The sequence below is a fragment of the Ambystoma mexicanum genome, chromosome 6p (genome assembly GCF_040938575.1).
Source record: "Ambystoma mexicanum isolate Mex_15411 chromosome 6p, UKY_AmexF1_1, whole genome shotgun sequence".
NCBI lineage: Eukaryota > Metazoa > Chordata > Amphibia > Caudata > Ambystomatidae > Ambystoma > Ambystoma mexicanum.
Window position 1 is genome coordinate 111,888,420 of NC_090935.1, and position 17,997 is coordinate 111,906,416.

The window sequence follows — 17,997 nt, forward strand, 5'->3', positions numbered from 1 at the left end:
TAGAAGGTGAAGAGCGGGACAATGGATGAAGGACAGAGAGGTAGTGAAATATAAGGTTGGGCAGTAGAAGGGGCAGAAGAATTGCATGTGGAGGAACGATGAGAGGAAATGCATTACCACTACTGTGGGTTGGCAGGTTATGGAGGCTAACCAGAATGGCCAGAGTGGCGTTTTTGTAAGTTAAAAAGTCCTCCATGAGTACAACAGTAGAAAGATCTTTTGAGGTCAAGACCATGGAAGAAAAGTTATAGTTTGCATCGAATGTGGACGCTGGATTGATGGCACTCTGTGTATTAACATCTTGTTCCCAAGATGTAGCTCCTGCTTATATGCTGAATGAAGGCTAATACACAGGAGCTGATTTAGCCCCTACTCATATCTTTGTTTTGATTCCTGTGTGTTTTAAGGAGGAGAGGAATAAGTGAGGGGAGGTGGGGCTGAATGTAATATACACCCTACCGTGCAGGGGAGCTAGCCACCCTATGGTGCCCGGGGGCAGGGGGTGTACAGGTGGGGTCTAATTCAAGGCCTTAGATTGGCACAAGATTTTCAAATGTGGGGATTATTAGTGGCCTCACTACATTATGTAGGGGGCTCCTTCCTTTTATGGTGTTCGGATTTATACTGCACTCTGCTGCCAGTTGCATGGTCTTCAGTTACTCTAGTGGATGTAAAAGAGGGGAGGTGAGGTTCGTGGAGAGAGAAGGGGGGTGGGGCGTGCAAGAGACCTTTGTTATGTTGATACAAATCCTCAATTGGCCCCTCAGTGCCACACATGCACACAGCACCCAGTTTCTTAATCTGAGTCAATTACCACTCACCAGTGGTTAGTAATGATTGTGCCTTTTGTGGCAAGGCCTATAATTTGGCACAGACTGGCTAGGTGCTTCCCAGTTCCTAGGAGGACCAATGCAGCAGGGGGCAGGAGATGTGGCCTTTTTTGTTTTATTGGCCCTTTTCTGGAAGACTCCTTTTGGCTAGTATGGCTTGTGTTTGGTAGCGGCAAGGGCGCCAACCACTTTACTCTTTGCTGCTCTTAGCCCCATGGCAGTGAATGACCAGGCTAGATGCCTGGGGAAACTGAATAATAAAGCAAGTATGCCACATAGCTCTGTGCGAGCCAATATGTTTTCCACCAGGCTCAAAAGCAGGCAAGTATTTTCGTCTTGTAGGGAGAGCAAAGATTTGTGTTGACCGCTGCATCCTCCGTTGGTGATCAATGAAACTGGCAACATGGTCTCTTCACCAGGTTCAGGAAACTGCAGGTCCCTTGGGTTTTGAGAGAGAGGGAAGCTTTTTTTCACCACCTAAGGAGAACCTTATTTCATCTGATCTTTGATTTTAGTCGCTCTTCTAAAGAAAAACACAACTGTTATGGCTGTTTGTAATCGTTCTTATTAAAGTGCCCCATGGATTGCAGGAACACTTGTTTTCCGTTTTTCTCTTCTGTACTTTATTATGCATTCACACATTTTATCATGTGCAAATAAAATAAACGTACCTAGCGATCACCTCTTAATTCTAGCTGGTGGTGTCTCTTCTTTGTGCTGTTTGAACTGCTGTAGTTTTACTAGTAAAGTAAGTGAATTTTCTAAAAAGTGTAGTGGGAATCGTAGAACTTGGGTGCATATGCCTATCTGCATTTAATTGATTGAAAAATTAATGTATCTTTAAACTGTGTTTTTACTAAATACATCTACAAAGCATATAGATTCCAGCAGCCCCTAACCTAACTGTGCAGAAATTGGCAGGAAAACCGGCATACTAACCCGGTCCAAAATATTGTTTTTTAATGGGGATTTTCACAATCTGCCTTATGCGAAAAGGCGGTATGATACATTTAGACAGTTACGCTGACAATTAACTTACTTCTGGTACATTCTTATGGTACATTGCCTGGCCTTGGAGTGCATGGCTTTACAGACCCATTCAAGATCTGTACAGTTCCACTTGGCCTACCTACATGATATAACCATTGCCTCTAACAAGTCATTTCCATCACACGTAAGAAAATCAATTTGGCACCTAGTGACCACATTACTCTTGTTCCATTTCTCGGGCTGTGTGGACTGCATGCACTGATAATGAGCAGTGAAGAGGGCTACCTGTGCCCTTGACGGAGCCCGAAGTAACATTTGCATGTCTTGACTGGCTTCTGTGTGCATGCCAACCAATCGGCCACCTCCTGGCTGTGGACGCTGCTATAAAATGCTGTCTGCTTCAAAAAGTGCATATCTAGCTCAAGAGTTGGTACTCTGTGCTTATAAATGTACTTTATGGTAACACTTGCAAATACAAAATAATAACAAAATGAAAAAGGTATCCTAATTCCTAAAAAATGAGATTAATGAGAAACAAATACTGATGACAGCTAAATACCCCAAGCCCCCATCCTAGATTACGGAAGACTAATTTTTGCATACTGTTGGGGAGAAAATGGAAAATGCCTGCTACCTTGTCCTTTTCTTGTAGTAATGTGTAAACATGTCTGTTCTTGTCTGAGTAGTCTATCAAATGATCAGGCCGATCCCGGTTATACCAACCCCTCCTCCCCAAAAAAACCCACTATTTAATGATACTTAAAAACCTCAACATCACATATTACATTCCATATATATCAGTGATTACCACAGGTAAGTGAACCCAACACTTTCCCAACAATAAACATATATAAACAGTTTGTCATAGTAACCATTAGTACATCTATGGAACATCAAATATTTCACTAGTACATCCCTTTGTATAATTGAAAAGGAACTTGTATTCATATTGGTTTAAATGACAACAAATAGTTGCCCGGTGTGTCTAACAGACACTGTGTATTATAAAAAGTCAACGCAACTATGTTTAGGCCTTTAGTCTATTCACTTGCTACATGAACTGAGGCACGAATTCCACCACAGGAGAGAGTTCGTCTGAACCCAGATCGTAATTTCCTGCCCTGATGAAGGCTGTCCTACTTACAGCCACCTGAATAGGCTAAATGTAATATGTGATGTTGATGTTAAAAGTTTCATTAAATAGATTCTTTTTGTTCTTTTTTTGTTGGTATAACCGGGCTCGTCCTGATCATTTGTTATATAAAGTCTGTATTACCTGGGGAGATCAGGGAATAGCGAGCTGCCCCCTTTTTGCACACTGAATAGTCTGTTATCCAGCTAAACCAGCATCGTTGTCATGAAAGACTCGTAGTTTTAAAATGGATGCATTCTTCTCGTTTCACCGAGTGGAGGGACACCAGAATTATAGTGCCGTATCCATGCAAACAGATGTCAAGGGTAGCATGGAATGGCCTGACAAATCTGATAGAGCTGCATTTACCCTATTTGAGTGTAAGAAAGCAAGGCCTGAATGGTATCTAAAATTATTTTTGGATGTAAAACCTGGTCTTGCAAAGTAACTCTAGCTGGTGTTGCTCCATCTTTGAAAGTATAGCGATGTAACTAATGTGGGTGTAAAACCTTCAGTACATTTGTTCAATTATTAGGTCTGCTACATCAATGCTGTAGTTAAAGTTAGTCTTGAGAATTTGTGGTGCTGTGATTTAAGGTTTATTTTGTACTGGACAGACTACAATTGAGCAAACTGAATCTTAACACGCGTTTACACCATTTCTTTATATTTAATATGTAATCAGTGTGTGAAGAGAATTAAGGAGCAAGCTGTTATCAAAGTGTTAAGATGTCATATTTGACTTCTCTTTTCTTCTTATCTAGAATTCCAGGCAGACTGTTCGATTAGAATGGTCAGCAGTTGCCCAGCGGAGGTGGGCCTCCAACATGCCCTTGAACACTGTGGTGCTGTTTGTCCCGCAGCAAGAGGCATGGGTGATTGAGCGCATGGGAAAATTTCACAGGATCCTTGAGCCGGTAAAGTGTCCCTTTGGTTTCCTTGATGTGCCTCATTGCTATTTGTTCAGTCTGTTGGATTGTAGCTGTGTTTGCTGGAGAATATAGTGTTGGTTCTCCTGCTTTGGGTGGTAGAGACTTGAAAGTGATCCAAAACGCATGCTTCAGATTTTTGACCTGAAAGAATACCCTTGTTTTGCAGCTTGAATTCTGTGAATAGCCCTGCAACTCCACCCATATCTAAAGCTTTATTAGGAATTGCACATTTTAGCTGAAGCCAGGGAGTAATGGGTGTTCTCCACCCAGCAGAGAGAACAACCCCACTCAAATATAAATGAGATTTGTGGTTCTTCTCCTCTTCTTGACAGAGACGACTTGGTAGTAACGTCTCCTGTTCTATCCCCAGAATTTATGAGTCAGGAGCTGCAGCAGGAAACATAATACAGCATGTTAAACAATGCAATATATACTGTAACACCCCTTCCCTTAACATAGGTTTTTCAGGATATATCACTTTAATGATCCTGAATCTCTATTGAACCTCCAGGGGAAGTTTGAGAATATTAATGCCTCCTCTTGTTTAAGGCATTGAGAAGTTGAAAGGACTCCAATATCGGGATACGTTAACTTCACTTCTGCAATGATTGAGAGTTGTAGCTGATACTTACAATCCAGAAATAATCAACAGAACAACTTGAAACCTACTTATCTAACTTATTACATAAATGGATGAAACAGATCAGGAAACATCAATCCGGTGTTGGAGCAAACAGACCAGAACGTCCTTGTCATTGGAAACTGGATATGGGCAGTCTCGGCTTCTTATGCTCTGGCGGACATGTGATGTTCTGGTGTCAGGTGTTGTGCGTGGCCACAATGGACTCATCCTAGTCACTGCCATCTTGAAGGGGGCAAGAACAGGGACTTAAGGATTTTGATAGGCAGCCAAACCTGTCCTCCTTGGAGCTAATTTTTTGCTGCAAAGTCAGGTAGGTTGCTTGACCCAAGACAAGCACTGTGTCTGTAATGTAGCATTTTTCTCAGTATGTCCCGAAAATATAGTTGTGGATAGTCTTGATATTGTGATGGAAAGTCCAAAATGTGACAATTAGGTGGTGTGACAGAAAGCCATATGGCGGGGGCGAGAAAGCCTGAGCACTTTTGATGGGTAATGTTAAATGAATGCAGGTTTTCTGCCTCTGAAAGCAAGCTCTACTAATTGGGCTGTTTCATAAATGCTACATGCCAAAAAGTATACTGTACACATGTTTCTTGCTGCGGCTATGTACTGACATTCTACAACAGCTGCCATGCTATGACGGGGCTGGGGCAGGTTCAAAGGTCACATGCGCATTACTATACACAGCTGCCTGAACCCAAAAAGGCAAAAGGCGGGTGTGGCTTGTGAACTGGAAGCACCTCTGGTTAAAAATATTGTGTGTTTGCTTCCAGATAGCCTGGTGGTAGTTGATTAATAAATACATATACTTCACGTCTAGTTTTAACATGGTGGCTACAGGGATCACACAATTATACCATCACAAGCAATTGATGCCATTTTAGTATACGTTTGGTACAGGGGCTCATTCATGAAGGGGCCTGGTGTTCAGCTGGGCTCCCGCAAAGCAACCATGTGGGACCCAGCCAGGAAACCTTGATCATCCTGTGAAAGCTTGTTGCCTTCTCCTGAGCACAGGAATTCTCCCTGGGTTGGTAGCTGAGAACCAGAGCATCAAATGCAACCTTGTCCGTACTTTGTTCACCTCTTACCAGGGCGCTGATTATTGGAGTCCTTTTGATGTAGCATACAGAGGAAGGGGGCAGAGTTAGAGTAGCCCAGGGGGACACTATCAGCACCTTTGACTCTCCCCCAACTCAATAAGCATTCATACACATGGTGCATACATACTGTGATGAATCCAAGGGTACTGTCACTGTTCCATGGGGGAAGCCTCTTCCCATGCGGCCAGGGAGGTGAGGCCGCTTCCTGATAGACCCCCTGGGGGTGGTACTTAGCAGGTGGATCTCAAGGGGACGGAAGCCCTCCATGGGACCAGTGACAATGGCCTTGTGAGAACGCAGTATTCACCACTTTCACCTTTTGTTCCCTCTATCCTTTCACCCCACTCAGTTCCCTGTGGTCCCCCAAACCTCTGTGTCTCTATAGAATAGGGGATTCCATTCACGCAGATCCTACTGGGACGAGGAAGAGAGCAGCTTACCCACGTGGAGTGCACACCATCACTGACACAAAGAAGATCAGGCAAGGGGACAAAAGCCCGCAGCGGAACCAACATACGCAGTACAGTTTGCTAAAATCCACTTTGGTCATAAAAAGCAAGAAAGGACTATGTAGATTGTCAGGCCGGCCCTGGAGGCGCGAGCAACCAGATGCTGGCTCCCTGGCAAGAGACCCGAGGGAAAGAGTACGAGACGCTGCCGAAAAGTGACGAGTGTCTGCAACAGTTTAGTAGAGAAGGAACCTGTTTGGTGATTGGGAGAGAGGAAACCTGGCCGGCGAAGTCAAAGCAAGAGAAAGACACACAACCGACAACCCAAGAGAGCAGTGTCGCTGCGGTGTCACCAAGAGCAGGATGCTGAATGCCAAACAGTGCAGAAGACACGCTTCAATCCCTGGACAGACCGGAGACCGGAACAGTATTTCCTCAAGGTAGGGAAAGGGTTGATGCTGGCTGGTGGCACACAGAGGGATGTTATGGAGAATTCTCATTTCTGTGCTAATTCCCTTCAACCGTAGAGACCCCCAGCTCTTTTGCTGGACTTAGGACTTTTAACCCTGGGGTGAATGAGACCTTTTTCTCTCACTCACTCTAATGTGTGTTTTCCTGATTTGGAGTTTGTGTTTTTACTGTTTTTGGAGTCTGACAAACTCCATAGGCATCTGCTTTTTGTATGGTGACACACATCACCTTCAGTGCAGTGTCAGAGAAATCCTTTAGATTTCTCATAAGGTCTACATAACCTTCCCTTGTGTGAACTACAGTTCCCAAGACTAGTAAAGTGAAATTGACTTTACTTACCCTTTCTCTTTGTAGGGCCAGCCCATACCATTTTATGTGGAGTGCTGGGGTGTTACCTAGTAGCCCCTTATCATACATTCTCATGTAACATTTTTATGTTGTCCTCACTGCTTTAAATGGCTGGTGGCAGTGGTTTACTTTTTCCTACCATTGTGCTTTTTTGCCGCAGGCTGAACCCACAGCCGCAGTACAGCACCCATGGGTGACCATTTTGTCAAAATGGCCCTGTCTTCTTTTTTCGCCATTTTCTGTTTGTGAGGTCTTTCTTGAGTTTTATTCTGTGCGTTGAGACAGATTCAAGCCCTTTGTTTGTCTTGCCTTTGGCGGGCTTCAGCCCTGAAGCCCGCCTCTGGATCCAGTGTGTCTGGAAGGACAGGATGTGAGGGAGGGTCCCAAAACTCCTCTGTCCTTTGTCTCTAGGACTGCCTGAATGCAACTAGTCCTGATTGGCTGGCAGGCTGTCCTTTCAGGATAGCTACCCTGCTGTGTGATCGACAGCCTGGACTGTGCATGAATGGAAGAAACCTGCTTAAAAGGCGAGGGTTTGGGGATTACAGAGTCAACCACTGAGGGAAACACCCGACGAAGAAACCGTGAACAAAGCTTGCTGCATCTTCTTGGACCTTTTGAGTTGCCAGGTGAAGCCCTGCTGTTGTGCTGAACTTGTTTTTCACCTCGACAGAGAAGCTCCGGATGGAACGACTTCTCCCCTTGGGTTAGTGGGACCAACTAACCCCGAGATGAACTCCACTGGACCACCTTCCCCGACTGGCTGTGCTTCTTCGTTACTGTGAGGGGTCGAGTATTGGTAGTAGAGTGAAACGTCTGAAGCGGCAATGAATCTGGCTAGAAGCTCCACGAGTCTCCTAAGGACCCTCCAGAAGCAGGACGACCAGATCCCAGTCCCCTCACCAGAGTGCAGGAACCAATGAGTGAAGGAAGCCCAACCGGTATCCGAGATCCGCAACGGTGCTGTTTGCGAAGCGCTGAAACCGCAAAGTGCCTCTGAACCGAAAAGAGCCAGTAGCTGTCCTCCCTCTTGTCCCCACAACTGAGGCTCAGGAACAAGAGTCTGCACTGTTGTAGCAAGACAGAATCCAGCTGGACCACTCTTCTGCAAACCAGAGGTACTGTTTAGGCTTGGGGTACTTACCTTATCGCCTTTTAGCTGTGCTTTTCTCAGTTGGGAATTGCAGTGGCTTACCTTTTTAGAGTTGATCCCAACTCTTTTCTCACAGGATTAACAGCTTGTGACCCTACAAGTGATTTTTCTACAAAAACTCTAACTTTGCAAGACGTTTATCTAAGAAGTACCTTAGCTCCGTAGACTGTTCCAATTGACGTTGGCTCTCCTGGATCCCTGAAGACTTTTAACCCATTGACTTTGATATTGGTTGTCTCTCATAGGTGGTAGCTTGTTGTAGCCTGGTACTGCTGGGAAAGGTTTGTCTAGATTTCATTGGAAGATTTAGTTCTCACATTTACTGAGAACCTGTTTAACCTTTCCTTTCTGCAACCTCAGAATCTGCAAAGTATAACTAGTGTGATACATAAATGCCGTTACTGTCCTTGTGATTGAAGTCACCTCAGGGTGTAGGAATTGTGTAAGAAGCATATCCAAATATTATCCACTAACATGGTTTGATTCTGCAAAGAAATTTTAATGTAAATTTGAATTGTATAACAAATTGCCTTTTTTTAAAAATGCTTATTTAAAACTGATGTTAAATAACTATTTATAACTGTAACCTTGAAGTGTTATTTGGCTACTTGTATTTACGGATTTCATTTGTACAGCTCACATTTACCCCTCTTGAGATGGGCCTGGCTGCTCAATCACACTACCAATTAGTGTAGTAATGCAAAGGTTGTTTACCTAATACCAAGCAGATAAGTGTTGTGTAGTCTCACATAGTGTGACTGTATCAATTCTTACCTAACAAAGGACACATAACAATATCCTGAGAGACAGAAAGGGATAACAAAACAACTTTAGAACCTGAAACAAACTTTACAAAGTACCCTATGTGGAACAGTATCTGGCAGGAGAGCACACCAGGTTTGTTCAGTGGGACATTGAGCAAAACCAGGTTAGAGAACCCGCAAACAATATCCCGAGGGGCAGAAAGGGATAATGAACGAACTTTAGAAGCTGGAACTAATTTTACAAAAATATTATATGTCGAATAGTACCTGGCAGGAGAGTACACCAGGTCTGTTCAGTTGGACATGGAGTGAGGCAAGAGGAGAGAACCCACATACACAGCATAGCAGGGTCTGCGAAGTGGCAGCAAGTGGTGTCAGGTGTTGGAGTGGGTAGTGGAGTGGAAAACGTGAGTAACGTTTCCTGCAATGCTGCTGTTTGTTTTTTGTTCTTCAATCTCAGGCTTTCTACTACCGCGTTTAATAAACTGTTGGACATAATCTTTGCGGTATGAGCATGAGAAGCCAACCACTACTGAATGAAGCATGCCCTGGAGTGGAAACCGCATTGGCTCAAATAAATGAATCTCTGGCCAGGGAGTAGGGGGGAGCCTTCGGTGACGGCATTAGTGTTCATGGCTCTGTGCTGGGGGCTGGCACCCAATTGCTTTCTCCCCCCCCCCCTTACTGTTATTACAGCAGAAACGTCTCCTGCCTGGGACCGTAGAACTACTTTTCTCGAGAAAACAAATCCTACGAGTGCAGAATTTCTACCCAACTTTAATTTAAACAGTACCATTGGAGTTAGGGGGCGACATTTTACCATCTTGCACGAGTTATCAATCTCAGACAAACACCAGCGTTCTTACTGCATCAAACCCTTGGTCTGGCACTTGTGAACAGATGGTGGCATCAACTTACAGCCCTGAGCAGATCCTGGCACTTACAAACTATTTCTTTACCCCTAACAATGATGCCCATTGAAATTGCAAACTTTACAATTGCCTCCGTCAAAAGTTAAAGTGCAGAAACGCACACACTGAAGAAAGTTATTGTGGGGTTTTCGCCTGTGCAAATACTGCAACCTAATTTCCAGAAGGATTGGCATCCCCGGCTATAGTGAAGCCACTTGACTTTGACATTAGCCGTTGTGATACCGTTCCATGCATCGCTCTGACTAATTTGACAACTATGATTACGAACCTCATCAATACTGCTCTGCCTTTGCTGGCAAGAGAAAAAGCCACACGACCGGTCAGTGAAGATATTGCAGCAAATGGTAAAAGCCCGGCCAGTATTTTTTACATTTTATTTATTGATGGCGCCCAGACTTCGAGGTATCACAGCGCTAAAAAGGTTACAATACAAGTAACAGAGTTACTGTTTTAGTTACAGGCAGTAAGGTTCTGGTGAAGTCGTATCAGTATATGTATCAGGGTTACAATTCTTTGATATCAGAGTTTCAGTTTTGACAGCAGAATTTCAGTTTTGCCAGCAGAATTTCAGTTTTGACAGGTGAAGCAATTCTGGTGAGAACCTACAGTAGGTTTAGTGATATCTATTATACAGAGCCGTTTTTAGATCGTGTGGGAGGGTTCATCCTGGATGCAGGATGGTAGGGAGTTCCATAGGGTGGGAGCAATGATGGTGAAGCTGGAACTTCCAGCTCTTTTTCTATTGAACCTGGGGGTAATTAGTGAGGTGGGAGAAGTAAGAGTGCAGGCTGTGTGGGCGGCTTTTTTCATGATGCGATGGGCGAGGTAAGGGAAGCAGTGTTGTGAAGACCGCGATGAGTAATGGACAGGACTTTGAACTCAATTTGTGCCTTGATAGGTAGCCAGTGCGCTTCTCGTCTCGCTAGCAAGATGTGGTCATATTGTTTCAGGCCCCAGACTGCTCTGAGGTAGTTGTTTTGGATCAGTTGCACTTTGATGTTTTATTACGATGTTCCTGCAAGAATAGCATTGCGGTAATCCATTTACTGCCAATGATGGCCCTGGCTAGGGTAAGGCAGTTGCTGGTGGTGAGGAATTTTCGGGAAAGGTTAATAAGCTTGGTTGAGTAAGTCGCGGATGAGGCGATCGCCTTGACAGGTTTTTCCATGTTTAGCTCAGAATATACTCCAGCGTTTTGACATGGGTTGGGACGGGGGTGATGTTCCCATCAATGCAAAAAGAGGCAAAGGCAGGGTCGGGAAGGAGATCCGACAATGTATTCTCATTCAGACAGAGTTGGTGTGTGGCCATCCAGGCCTGGATGATGCTGTAGATGTGATTAATAGCTGAGTCAGGTTTGTGGTTGCCGGTGAGTTTGGGGAGGACCTGCCTATCAGCTCAATTTGTGTATGGGATGTTTAGGCTAGCTAGGTGGTCAAAGAGAGGCTTTGTGTACATATTGTACAGTGTAGGTGAGAGGCAAGATCCTTGTGGGACACCATGGACACAGGGATGGGGTCTGCTGCCTCATCCCCAGTGAAGACCCTGGAGGATCTTCCAGTCAGGAATGACTTGATCCACATGGCCGCGAGGTGGTGGCATAGGATCAGGTGGTGGTCGAGATCAAAGGCAGCAGAGAGATTGAGTAGGAGGAGGATGGTGAGATCCCCCGCATCATGGATGTGATCAAGCTGAATTTTAAGATTAGCTGAATCTTAATCTTAGATCGTCTGCTCCTGAGATTTCAGCATTAAATATGGTGCCGAGTTCACGCTCTGCTCTTTACAATAACATTGGCTTGGAACTCACTACTTGCTCCTTACAGCAGAGCAATGTACAAATCAATCTGGAGCTGATACATGATGCAGTTACTGATCTGTCCGGGATAATGGGGCATTTAGTGAAAGTTAAAAGTATCCCTGCTCCTCCCACTAAATTGGAAAAGAATACATCAGTGGTCTTAATTGTTCAAGATCCACCAAAAGATCCCTCTAGGAAATCCGTGAAAAGAAGAGGGACGGAAGCTAGAAGGAACAAACAAGCTCAAAGAAATTCCTCAGAAGGCTTCACTTGACCGAGGAAGCTGCTAATGCGGATACTGAAAAGGCAATAGAAGGAGAAGGCTCAGGCATGCTCTCCGAAGGATCTACAGCCGGTAGCAGAGGACTTCTGTCAAAGTGGTTAACGTGCCCCGTGAAACTATTGTTGCCTGCCAAGAGGCTCAATTGGACAAATCCAGCCTTTGTGCTTAAATGCGATCTTTTAATCTTAAGCGGACAAAGGGGTCCAGAGTAAAAGTCTTGAAAGCAAAGGCTCAATGATCCGACCAGAGGAAGCAGACCCTTCTAATTTGGAGAAAATCACTGCAGAATCCTCCAATCAAAAACATAGTAGGGAAGTTGAGATCCAGTGTACTATGACTGATGGACGGGAGGTCCTGACGTTAATATTTGCAGCAGAATCTAATTGCTGGGGAGTCCTAATGAATGTTCTTCTGTGCCTGCCTTTAATAGAAGGGTCATTTGAGTGCTGAAGGTATTATGGGACATCACCCAAAAAATCAGGTTCTCGAGCAATGAGCCGAGTGAAGTCTGTGGAGAGACTAAACATCAACCCGAATCGAACAACGTTTAAATGGGCCGTAGTTCAGTAGGCTTGCAACATACTACTGGAGAAGCTCAAGTTAAGGCAGGCCGACTGCTATCAGATTAGTTGTCCACGAACAAAGAATGTCAGTTCTGGATATCTGCAAGGGACATTAGAAATCCGAGCAGAAGGGACATGGGCTCCCAGTAACATCAGCAATTTACGAAATGTGAAGGTCTGCTTACAGCGTACTATTGGAGGTTTACAAGACTGGTGTAGCAGGCTGCCCCCATTTGAACTACCGACAACTAAAACATTTGAGTATAAGATCCCTGTTGTGATTGACGACTGGTGCACCTGAGACATGAGTTCCCAATATAATATGGTAAAGGTGGGTAACTGTAAGGAAGGCCCAAGCAACTTTTATACGCCCATAGTTTGCCCCTCTGAGATTGTGGCTAATCCCCAATGTAGAGTTCAAGTGGCTTTAGTATCAAAGAGGGAAAGTGACCACACCACAAGCCTTCTCAACTGAGTGAAAAGGCCCAATTGCAATGCTGCTACCAGGAAAAAAGGGAATTTAATCTAAACTAAATGAGAGGAAAAAGGCGCAAAACCAGTGCATATCTCAGAAAAAAGCAGTGATCTCTGCCTGTTTCCAAACTACTCCAGAAACATCTTGATGTATTTCAGAAAAGAGCACTGTATCCACCGCTAACTCCACAAGATTTATATTGGAAAGATCTGAGTGTCCAGATTGATGTATTTTCAAATAGATTGAACGTAATAAGTCATTCATGAAATATTGACGTTGCGGCTACTAGATACAACAGACATCGAGAGGGTTTTCTTTGCGATTGACGAGTTAACAGATGTACAATTGGACTTTAAGTCAAACTTGGTGGTGCAGATTATCCTTAAAGACTCTTTGCGGGCCTTGGGATATGATTTCAGAAGTGTTTGCTTGAGTGACGCTTTGGTGATCAACGAAAAGGGCATGTTTAGCTCAGGCCCATTCCAGCTGGGGGTCACGTCCCCCCCGGTGAAAATAACATGTTCAACTAGTGACAAGGGTGGGAGGAGGGTGCAATTTATTCACCCAACAATTGACAAATGTAAACGAGATCACCAAGATGTACAGTTCCTAAGTTGGAACTCTCAAGGTTTCAACAGTTTTCTGGGAAATACAGATCGGCAAAAAGAAAGTTTTCACCATAATAACATAATTTCTTTACAGGAGTGTTGGCTGTGTGTGGACAGCTTTATGGTATTTCAACAAATGGCAATGAAAAACCTGATCGGAAGACCCTCAGGGGGCCTTGTAAGAATGGTAAAAAATTCCTTATTGCTGGAGTCAGAAGTAATTTGTGATTCAATCTATGGTTTACTAGCAATAAAGGTGAAATTGAAGGGAATCTTCCCTAAGGCAGCCTTTGCTATTAGTTAACTTATATAGCTATCCAGCCCGTATAGAGGTCGGTAGCCTCTTGGATAAATGTGGAGAAGTATGTGAAAAGGGTTGTAATCGCATTATGGTGGCTGGTGAACTAAACACAGATTATTTTTCAGCCTTACATAATGACGACGAAACGTCTATCCCCAATCCAGGTTATGTGCTCGGGGGAAGTCTTGGCTTGATTTTTTTTTTTTTTTTTTTAAACTGCTTTTTATTGTTCAGCGTGGCAGCAAAACACAGGCGAACAGCGTCAGGCAGTTACAGTATGAAAACAGTGTACATAAAGTAGGAGCGCAGAGGTTACTACACATGATGGCACAATCAAAGAAAACAGTCACAGCATGGAGAGGGCAACAGGAAACTATGATAGGGGTGAGGACCCAAGCTGGTGGGGGGAAGCGGGTTGGGGGGGAGGCATCCGGTGTCTCGACAAGATCGGACATGTAAGAGCAGAACCTGAGCCAAATATTTCTAGGCCTGGAGTGGGTGGGTTGCATATGGGACCAGGCTTCCTCAGAGTCCGAGGCCCACGTGACCGCTCTCAGCCATTGGGCGTGTGTGGGAGGTGAGGGGCGAAGCCAGCAGAGCAGGATGGAGCGCACCGCGAGAAGCAGGCAGAGGCCAGCTAGTTTCTTGGAATCACGGGAGAGGCCTGGGAGGTTGTGAAAGAGGCATACCACCGGGGAGGGGGCAATGGGGTGGTCGATCACAGCGGATACTGTCGAGCAAACAGCCTCCCAAAACTGTGAGAGGCGGGGGCAGGACCAAATCATGTGGATATAGTCGGCATCGTCCTGGCCGCATCTGGGGCAGCTGGCAGGGTGATCACCGGACATGCGATGTAATCTGATCGGGGCGTAGTGAAACCTATATAGTACTTTGAACTGAATGAGTTTAAACCGGGAGTTGAAGGACACTCGATGTGTGTGTTCGCATAGGTGTGCCCAGCGCTCAACCGACATCTCAACACCAAGGTCTGCCTCCCAAGCACGCTTCAGTTTAGCAAAGTCTGGGACAGATCTGGATTGTAACATAGTATATAACCTAGAGATTTTACCCCTCGTGGGCCCGGGGGAGGAGAGCTCCTCAATGGCAGGGTCGTCCGGTGGCAATGCAGGGAACGCTTGGTAATTACGCTTAAGGGTCCTGCGGAGGGATGTATATTGGAGCCATACACTGGTCGCTTCTCAAGGGCAAGGGGAGATCGGGCCATCCAACAAATATACCCTGGTCAAACACGTCTCGTAGCAGCTCGTAGCCCGCATCCGCCCAGCGGCGAACCGTGCCTGGTGGAACCCGCGGGACCCCCGGGAGAAAATTCCAAAGAGGGAGGTTACCATGGAAGGCGTAGGCAGTTCCAGTCAGCTTCCACATTTTCGCTAATGCGATGGCTGTGCAGGCGACCGGGCTCTGTGAGTCCTGTACCAAGGGAGCTGGTTGTAACACCAAGGAGCGGATGTCCCGGTCAAAAACCTCAAGCTTCTCAAGTCGGACATGCGGAGGGGGATCCGTAGTATTAAACCAATGAGAAGTATATTGGATTTGGGACACCAGCCAGTATTTAAGAAAGTCAGGGGCGCCGAAGCCCCGTTAGACATGGGAGTGGAAAGGGTATCGATTTTTAGGCGAACCGCACCCGAGTGCCATAGAAAGGAATTCACAGTGCGGGTCAAATCACGAAAGAAGCCCACCCCTGGCCACAAGGGTACGTTAGTGAACCTGTAAAGCAACTGGGGCAACACCATCTTCAACAGTCCTATCCTGCCTGCCAAAGAAATGGGGAGTTTATCCCAGACCCGGATCTTAGCCGTCAAGTGTGTGAGATACTTCTGATAGTTTTCCTGGAAGGTCAGCGCCCGCTGGCGCGTTACCACTATCCCCAAGTAGGTAAATGTGGATTGAGCCCATGTGAAACCAAGGGTGTCGGGGGGGGGGGGGGGGGGGGGGGCGGAGGGAGAGTGCATTCCGTGAGTGGGAAAAGAGTGGATTTCGAGCAATTCACTTTAAGACCCGAAATTCGACCAAACTGAATGATGTCCTCCAGTATTGGGGGTAAGTTGGTGGAGGGAGAACGCACAAACAACAACGCGTCATCCGCATATAGGGACACTATGTCCGTCTGTCCCGCAGAGCGGAGGCCCCTATGAACAGGGAATTGGCGGAGCATGTCAGCAAAAGGCTCAATTGCTATAGCGAAAATCAAGGGAGAGAAGGGGCACCCCTGTCTCGTCCCCCTGGCGATCTCAAAAAGGGGGGAGCAACGGTCGCCGGTGCGGACCCTGGCAACAGGAGTGGAGTAAAGCAGTCTGACCCAGGAGAGAAAGGAGGGGCCGAATTTGCAACCATCGAGGACCCGCCACCGATACCTCCACGAAACCGAGTCAAACGCCTTTTGCATGTCAAGGGTGACGGCCACTGCGTGCGTCTCGGGACTGATTCTGTTAATGATGTTAAATAGACGCTTAAGGTTCAGGGAGGTAGAGCGACCCGGGATGAAACCAGCCTGGTCCGGATGGATGATAGATGGCAGGAAGGGAGCCAACCGGAGAGCCAGAGCCTTGGCGTATATCTTGACATCACAATTTATAAGTGAGAGCGGGCGATATGAACCGCACTGCGAAGGGGGTTTACCAGATTTAAGTAGTACTGTGATTGTAGCCTCACAGAGTGAAGGGGGGAATACACCGGCCTCCACGGACTCCTCCCAAAGAGCCAGTAAGTGAGGGAACAGTTGTGACTTGAAATGTTTGTAAAATTCGACTGGGATACCGTTCGAGCCAGGGGCACGACCCGAGGATAGGGAATCAATAGCGTCCGACAGCTCCTCCAGCGTGAGTGGGGAGTCGAGGGAGCCCGCGGTTGACAGAGGAAGGGCATCAAGAAAGGAGTCAATCTCCGCCACCGACACCTCATCAGAGTTAGAGTATAGGGATTCGTAGAATGTGAAAAATTCCCTGTTGACGTCCTGCGACAAGACAGCCATGGAGCCTTCAGGCCTCTCAATACCAAGTATGTGTGGGGACACTGTCTAGTGACGGATCAACCGAGCCAGAAATCGACCGGGGCGCTCACCCTCCCCATACCTCCTCGCCATGCCAGGGTTATCCAAGAACCTTTGTTCACGGTCCGCAAGGGAACGGAACTTGTCCAATTCCATCCCGATGTCAGCCAGGTTGTCCGGGGTAGAGTGAAGTGAGCATGTAGCTTCTAGGGTTGATAGTCTGGATTCGCTGGTGGCAAGATCTCTCCGGATCGACTTACGGACCCCATTCTCCTTCGACAATGCAATCCCTCTAATATAAACCTTAAAGGACTCCCATAGAGTGGCCTGAGACGTTACTGAGCCCGTGTTAGTCTCGAAGAACTCCTCAATAGACAGCTCGAGCTCGGAACAGAACTCCGGGTCCAGTAAGGAGAGGGGTTTCAATTTCCAGTTGCGAGTCCGGCCGGGATCAAGACCCCAGTCGACGGTAACAGTGACTGGAGAGTGGTCAGACAGGGTTCTGGGAAGGATCATTAACTGTATTACATTCTTAACCAATTCGTTGGAGATCACCCATCTGTCAATGCGGGAATAGGAATCATGAACAGAGGAGTAGAAAGAGTAGATGCGAGAATCTGGGTAGAAGAACCTCCATGCATCCACCATGGCCAGACGGGTAGGGATGACAGTGCAGCGTAAGCTGCCCTGGAGAGGTGACTGGGCTTGGAGCCAGATCTATCGAGAGCTACATCAAAGATCGTGTTGAAGTCTCCACCCCAAAGGATAGGAACAAGGGGGAAGCCATCGAGGAGGGAGGTGACCTGCACATAAAAATCCGGGTCATCTAGGTTAGGGCCATAGATGTTCAGCAGAATCACTTCCTTGTGGTGAAGCATGGCATGGAGCAGTACATATCTGCCTTGGCGGTCAATTATCGAGGAAATGAGGGTGAAATAGAGACTCTTGTGGATGAGGGTCATGACCCCCCGGCTTTGAGTGGAGAAGTCAGTGAAAAACCTATGGGGGCCCCAGGTCTTGGCGAAACGCATGCACTGTTCGGAGCGGGCATGAGTCTCTTGTAAAAAGAGAATCTTGGATCCATGGCGCTCGGCCTGCAACTGGAGCTGCCTCATCTTTTTATAATTACCCAACCCCCGTACATTCCAGCTCATAAAGGTCAGGGCTCTCTCAATCACAGATGTGGTGGCGTTTGGAACAAAGAGAA

General features: G+C 46.2%; 1 protein-coding gene across 1 annotated transcript in view; it reads left to right on the forward strand.

Moving 5' to 3' along the window:
* Positions 1-17,997, forward strand: part of STOML2 (stomatin like 2) — a 392,482-nt gene that overhangs the window by 51,583 nt on the left and 322,902 nt on the right. The window contains exon 2 of the mRNA XM_069626806.1: positions 3,717-3,869. Within this exon, the coding sequence (XP_069482907.1) occupies positions 3,717-3,869 (153 nt within the window). The remainder of the gene's footprint in view (positions 1-3,716; positions 3,870-17,997) is intronic.